Source organism: Lipotes vexillifer, unplaced genomic scaffold (genome assembly GCF_000442215.2).
Source record: "Lipotes vexillifer unplaced genomic scaffold, Lipotes_vexillifer_v1.1 scaffold209, whole genome shotgun sequence".
In the NCBI taxonomy this organism is placed as follows: Eukaryota; Metazoa; Chordata; class Mammalia; order Artiodactyla; family Lipotidae; genus Lipotes; species Lipotes vexillifer.
Window position 1 is genome coordinate 1,309,368 of NW_006787556.1, and position 7,373 is coordinate 1,316,740.

General features: G+C 46.1%; 1 protein-coding gene across 1 annotated transcript; it reads right to left on the bottom strand.

Moving 5' to 3' along the window:
- Positions 1-1,742: 1,742 nt before the first annotated feature.
- CRNN (cornulin) lies at positions 1,743-6,697 on the bottom strand. The gene is given in 7 exon segments (XM_007460308.1): positions 1,743-1,852; positions 1,855-1,894; positions 1,896-2,419; positions 2,422-2,554; positions 2,556-2,741; positions 2,743-2,928; positions 6,674-6,697. Coding segments are annotated over 7 exon segments (1,203 nt in total).
- Positions 6,698-7,373: the final 676 nt, after the last annotated feature.

Here is a 7,373-nt window from a genome sequence, read left to right on the forward strand (position 1 = left end):
TTGTTTTCTTGTGGGAGGCCTTTTAGAGTAGCTAGTCTGCCATTCTACTGGAAACCGAAGTCCCCTTAAGAGGTTCCTAAACACTTGCATAGGCTCTACCCCAAACTTTTGGACTTAACATCTCTAGGGTTAGGTTTGTAAACCTGTATTTTAAAAACTACTTCCAAGGTGATTCTTACAATAAACCAGAGTGAAGAGGTTCTACCCCATAACTTCTTGTTCTACCCCATAACTTCTTGTTCGTATCCAGAGAGTGAGACATCACGAGCCATCAGAGCTGATATGGGCGAGAGGGTAGGAGAGGGAAGCCCAGGGGCTCTGTCTCAGTTCCTGGTAACACATGCCTTTCCCCTCCCTTAACACAGTCCCCCATGGCCTTCTTGCATTTATTGGTAACCTTAGGTCAGCCTTCCTGTGTGACCTTTCAAGATGAACAGAGACTCTAGAAATAGAGACTGTGAAAGACCGAGAATAGTTTTGCCTACCTAAATCCTGCTTGTCTTTTAAGGGCATTTGTGAAAAAAGGCCTCTTCTGGTGGAAACTTTCCTGATCCATCTCTGCCAAGTATAAAAGTATGACATTTCCTCTCTTTGACTCTGACAACCCTTGGAAGCTTTTTTTTCAAACGAGGCATAGTTGATTTACAATATTGTGTTAGTTTCAGATGTAGAGCAGTGATTCGATTATTCATATATATGTACATATATATAGTCTTTTTTCGATTATCTTCCATTGTAGTTTATTACAAGATATTGAATATATAGTTCCCTGTGCTATACAGTAAAACCTTGTTGTTTATCTATTTTATTTATGGTAGTATGCATCTGTTAATACCTACCCTCTTTTCCCTTTGATAACTGTAAATTTGTTTCCTATGTCTATGAGTCTGTTTTTGTTTTGTAAATAAGTTCATTTGTACTAGTTTTTATATTTCACATATAAATGATATCATATAATATTTGTCTTTACCTGACTTACTTCACTTAGTATGATAATCTCTAGGTCCATCCATGTTGCTGCAAATGGCGTTATCTCATTCTTTTTAATGGATGAGTAGTATTCCACTGTGTATATATACCATATCTTCTTTATCCATTCGTCTGTTGATGGACATTTAGGTTGCTTCCATGTCTTGGCTATTGTAAATAGTGCAGCCATGAACAGTGTGGTGTATGTATCTTTTCTATTTAGAGCTTTTGTCTTTTCCTGGATATATGCCCAGGAGTGGGATTGTTGGATCATATGGTAACTCTATTTTCAGTTTTTCAAGGAATCGCCATACTGTTTTCCATAGTGGCTGCACAACTCTTGGAATCTCGCACAGTGTTTACTCAACCAGATGCTCTTCAAGGGTAGGGACCACGTCCAGTTCATCATCAAAGCCCTGTAGCCCTTAGCCCACCAGGTCACTAGTGATTGAATGGGACACAAAGCTCAGTTGCTTAGGAAGGTTTTATTGATGCATTAGGATTGATGCGGCAATGGACAGATGGCAGAAATAAAAGTAGCTCTGAAAACCCCCAGAAGCTGAGGAAAACTTGGCACAAAGGGATGACTTATTCTATGTCTTCTTGCTCCTGAGAGGGTCTGCACAGCAAAGCAGGTAAGAGAGAAGAGTTTAGGATAGAAAGCACCTTGCAGAAATGGTCTCACTGAGAAAGACCTAAGAGAGAAGCAACACGATGAAGAGCTAATGCCCAGGCACCTGCTAACTGGACTTGGCCAGAGCACAGCAAGCCAACTACTCTCCGTTCCTCCCCCAGCGCCGGGGCACTCGTGGCTTGCTGCTTTTGAAGTAGGCAAACAGCCCCCTGGCTGTGAGGACTCGCTTGCCTTCCGCTGGGCCACTGCCTGGCCTTGTGCTGAAGGCACACTGGTGTGCGGGCTGCCCCGGGTCCTGCCTTTGGATCACTACCTCCCTCGTGTGGTCATCAACCCACCCCTGTTTAACCAAGGTGGGCTCGCTCTCTCCCTGCCCTCCTGTCACACCGCACGGTGGGTGAGTGCTACTCAGGTGCTGTCTGCCTGTCACAGTGCTTGCCCCAGTCTGGGCCTGTCCTCCCAGCACTGTCTCTCCTGCCTCAGAGTTGATCACTTGTGTCCATCTTTGACCACTGCCTGACTGCCTCTGAGTCTGGCTGTGTTCTCTAGCCCCTACGTGGCTTGCAGTCTGGCTCCTCTCCTGCTCCACGGCCTGGGTGGCACCTCCCTGTGTCTGAATGTGTCCTCCTGTCACAACCTGGCTTCTCTGACTCCTGCCTTGGCTGTGGATCTCAGTCTCTCTGGTGGACTCCTGTGGCTGGTTGCTGGCGCTTCCTGTCTGATGGCTCCTGTCCTGCTCCACGGTCTGGGTGGCATCTGTCTGGGTCTGAGGTATCATTCCAGTGACAGTCCCACTTGTCCGGTGGGCTCTGTCCGTTCCCTGGTCTGTGACTGCCTCTCCGCCCGCCTCTCTCTGGTCTGAGGACTCTTGTCTTCTCGCAGTCTCTGGGTCTGCTCCACATGGCCCCTTGCTGGCATCTGCTGCCTGGCTGCCTCCTGTCTCTGGGACTCAAGACTGCCTGTCCTGACGACTGGCCTGAGCAGAGCTGATGTCCTGACCTGGGGTCTGAGACCCAGGCCCACCCTGCCCCCTGGAAGCCTGCTTGCTCTGTGTGCTGATTCTCTCCGCGCAGCCTTGTCTCTTCTTAGCCCTTTCCACTGCGGTGCCGCTTCTCTGTGCTCCTGGCTCTTGGGGGGCCCGCAGAAACGCAGCTTCCAGACTCCAGAGAGCCACACGCTCCCTCAGCGCGCTCACTCAGTGTCTTGAAACAGGCCTGGGCGACTTTAAACACCAAGACCAAGGATTCCTTGAATTCTACTGTCCCTGTGTCGTCTTCATCCAGCGGGTGCAGGACTTCACCCACAGTGGCTGGATCATGGGGCTTCTGGGGAGAAGAGGCTAAGTCAGCATCCCTCCCCCAAGGAGGACGTGGTCAGGCCGGTCCACTCAGCTCCCAGGCGCCCCACCCCCGAACCTGGGAGCCCACCTGCTCGGCACCTCCACACCGTGCACACAGACACACACACACACACACACACACACAGACACGCCCAGACACGCACAGACACAGACACAGACATACACAGACACACACAGACACGCCCAGACACAGACACAGACATACAGACACACACAGAGACACACCCACACAGACACGCACAGACACACACACAGAGACACACACACAGACACAGACACACACACACAGAGACACACACACAGACACAGACACGCACAGACACGCACAGACACACACACAGACACACGCAGACACACACACACAGAGACACACAGACATACACAGACACACAGACACACAGACACACACAGAGACACATACACACACACACACAGACACAGACACACAGACATACACAGACACACAGACACACAAACACAGACACACAGAGACACACACACAGACACAGACACACACACAGACACACAGACACGCACAGACACACACACACAGACACAGACACAGACACAGACACACAGACACAGACACACACAGACACAGACACAGAGACACACACACACAGACACGCACAGACACACACAGAGACACAGAGACACACACGCACAGACACACAGACACAGACACACAGACACGCACAGACACACAGACACGCACAGACACACAGACACAGACACAGACACAGACACAGACATACACACACAGACACAGACACACACAGACACAGACACACACAGACACAGACACACATACACACAGACACACACAGACACACACACAGACACGCACAGACATACACACACAGACACACACACAGATACACACATACAGACACACAAACACACACAGACACACACACAGACACACAGACACACACACAGACACAGACACGCACAGACATACACACACAGACACACACACACAGACACACACACACAGATACACACATACAGACACACACACAGACACACAGACACAGACACACAGACGCAGACACACAGACACAGACACACACAGACACACACACAGACACACACAGACACACACACAGAGACACACACACAGACACACACACAGACACAGACACACAGACACACACACAGACACACAGACACACACACACAGACACACACAGACACACACAGAACCAGAATGGCACAAGAAGGAAGTCCTGAGAGGACCACGCCTGAGTGGTTCATCCATTCCTCAGTGAGGAGGGATTCTGCTTAACCCCAGAAGTGCTCCATATATTGTTTTGTAATTTGTTGTGAATGCAATTTTCCTTAATATTTTTATCAAAGTTCAAATCATTTACACAATAATGTGGGTTCCGTCGTGTTTAAGCCTTTTTGCTGTCCATTCCTAAGATCTGAGTAGAAAGAAGCCCTGCAGCTATTGCTAAGGCTGGAGTCCTGGGCAATGGTGAAGAGGGGCCCCGGCTGCTGCCTTCTAGATCCCGGGCCCAGACCTGGCGCACTAGGTGTGCAGTCTGCATCTTGCCCAGAACTTATTTCTCTCTGGGTGTGCTGCATGTTTCATGGGTGCTCCTCCTAAAATGTGGCTTCTTCTTGGCTTGCTTCTCTTTGATCCTGCTACTGCCATGTGTGTGAAACCAATCATAGAATCTGCAAGGTGTGAGGTGCTCCTATCTGGGGAAGGGCCAAATCTGCTCCACTGTGATGTGTGTTTTTCTTTTCTTTCTTAAATGTGGAAGGCTGTGTTCTTACATACTTTCAGCACTAACAATCCTCTGATTGGTCTTTTTGTTTTTGGAGAGGGAGAGCTGTGTTAGAAGCATGTTCCTGGCTTCTTCATGTGGTCCTGTGTATTAGGGTTCTCCAGAGAAACAGAACCAATAGAGAGTTTATTTTAAGGAAATGGCTCTCACCACTGTGGGGACTGGCAAGTCTGAAATTCACAGGGCAGGTCAGCAGGCTGGAAATTCTGGCAAGAGTTGATGTTGTACTCTAGAGGCCAGAGGCATTCTGGAAGGAAAATTCCCTCTTTTCCTGGGACCTCAGTATTTTTCTCTTAAGGCCTTCAGCGGATAAGTTGAGGCCCATCCACATTGTGGAGCATAATCTGCTTTACTATAAAAGTTGACTGATTTAAATGTCAATCACATCTAAAAAATACCTTTACAGCAACATCTAGACTGATGTTTGAACAAATAACTGGGCTCCACAGCCTAGCTAAGTTGACAAATTAACCATCACAGTCTGGGTACTAGTCTGGTTTTCCCAGTCCTGGCTTTCCATACTTCACGTTTCTCCTCCATCCCTGCCCTGATTTCTTAGTAAGGCATCAATGCCTTGTATCTTGGGCTGGACTTTTATTCTTTGTCTCTTTTCCTAAGAAGTCTGTCCCAGATTTCTTTAATTTTAATAAAGCAATATATTTTTTTCTTATTAAAAGTACTATATGTACATGAAAGAAAATTTAGAAAATTGAGATATCAAAAGGAAGAATAAACATTACTGTGATACCACCCACCAGAAGCAATCTTAGGTTGTATATCCTTACAGTCATTTTTCTATGTGTAAGCAATGATAAGTATAGCTAACACATATAACTTACTGTGTTCCAGTTATTAACTCATTCAGTCCTTCCAGCATCAGTGAGAAAGGTACCATTATTATTTCTATAACAAATGAGTTAAACAAGGAACAGAGCAGTTAATTGCCTTGCCCAAGGTCACACAGCATTTAAGGGCAGTTTCAGACTGAGACCCAAGCACTCTGGCTCAGGAGTCTGAGCTTTTAATCACTTCATTATAGTGTCCCCTGTATACATACATTTTTCTATAATATGAGGATTAGTCTATATACAGTATACAGTATACTGTTTATTTTTTACCTGCTTTTCACAATTAACTTCTTTAAGGTCATTAAATAATCTTCAACTTTTCCATGTCATATTTAGTGGTAGCAAAGAATTCCACTGGATGGAGGTGCCATTACTTATTTAATCATTCCCCTCTTTAGCCTTCTGGGTTGCCTCTTTCTTTTTCTTTTGTAAAACACACCACATGAATTCTCTTAAACCTATTTTTGTGACTATTTTATACACTTTTCTTAATAAATGTCTAGAAACAAAACTGTGAGGTCAAAGAACATCAATAACGTTAAGGCCCTTACATACCACAGACCAAACTGCTCTCTCAAAAGGTGGTTCAATTTATACTCCCGTGAATGTTCAGTCTCTGCAACTGCCCCCCACCCCTATATCTATTATTTTTAAAAATTCCCACTTTAATTGGTGGTGTCTCAGTGCTGTGTTTTGAATTCTTTTCATTGATTATGAGGAGAACATTTTATTGGCCATTTGCAATTTATGTATAACTTTTTGGTTCAATTCTTTTGTCCAGTTTTTTAGAGATGAAACATATAGTCTTCTAAACCAAACTCTTTTATTTTGTTTGTTTGTTTCTCACAGTTTATAAAAATTTAATGATAAATGCTCATCAGATTAGAAGTAGATATGCTTCGTTAAAAATCCTTGTAAGTCATTACTTTGTTGTATATTCAAACTCTTTTATTTTGAAAATTACTTCTAAACACTTCTTTCGCTATTTTTTGGTGATGGTTTTCTTTTTGTTTTCTGTCATCTCTAGACCCTGGAGCCTTAGTTGGTTTTTTGTAAATTCACTCACCTTCTTGATGGTATGAGCAGCCATGGTGGGCTCTGGGCAGAGACTGTGTGGATTCATCCGGAGGATGGGTTGTTCAGGGCATGAGGAAGAGGAGGGTGTGGGGCTGCTGCCCCCTGCCTGATGCTCTGTGGCCCAGCCTGTTGGCTGGAGGCTCCTCTGGCCTAGTGGAGGCTCTCTGACCTGGAGCCACGGTATCTGATTCTCCAAGTCCTACCGCCCCTCTGGACCTCAGCACTCATCTGAAAAGCAGGGGTGGTGATGGCTCTTTCATAGGGGTGTAGTGAGCCTCAAATGTGAAGGTGTTTAGCAGATGGTTATGAATTATAATTCATAAAGGCAAAGTTATTATTATTTTTATTTTTGGCTGTGTTGGGTCTTCGTTGCTGTGCATGAGCTTTCTCTAGTTGTGGTGAGTGGGGGCTACTCTTCGTTTCAGTGCGCAGGCTTCTCTTTGCAGTGGCTTCTCTTGCTGTGGAGCACGGGCTCTAGGCACGTGGGCTCAGTAGTTGTGGCACGTGGGCTCAGTAGTCGTGGCTTGAGGGCTCTAGAGCACAGGCTCAGTAGTTGTGACGCACGGGCTTAGTTGCTCCGCGGCATGTGGGATCGTCCCGGACCAGGGATTGAACGAACCTGTGTCCCCTGCATTGACAGGCGGATTCTTAACCAGTGTGCCACTAGGGAAGCCCCAAAGTTATTATTA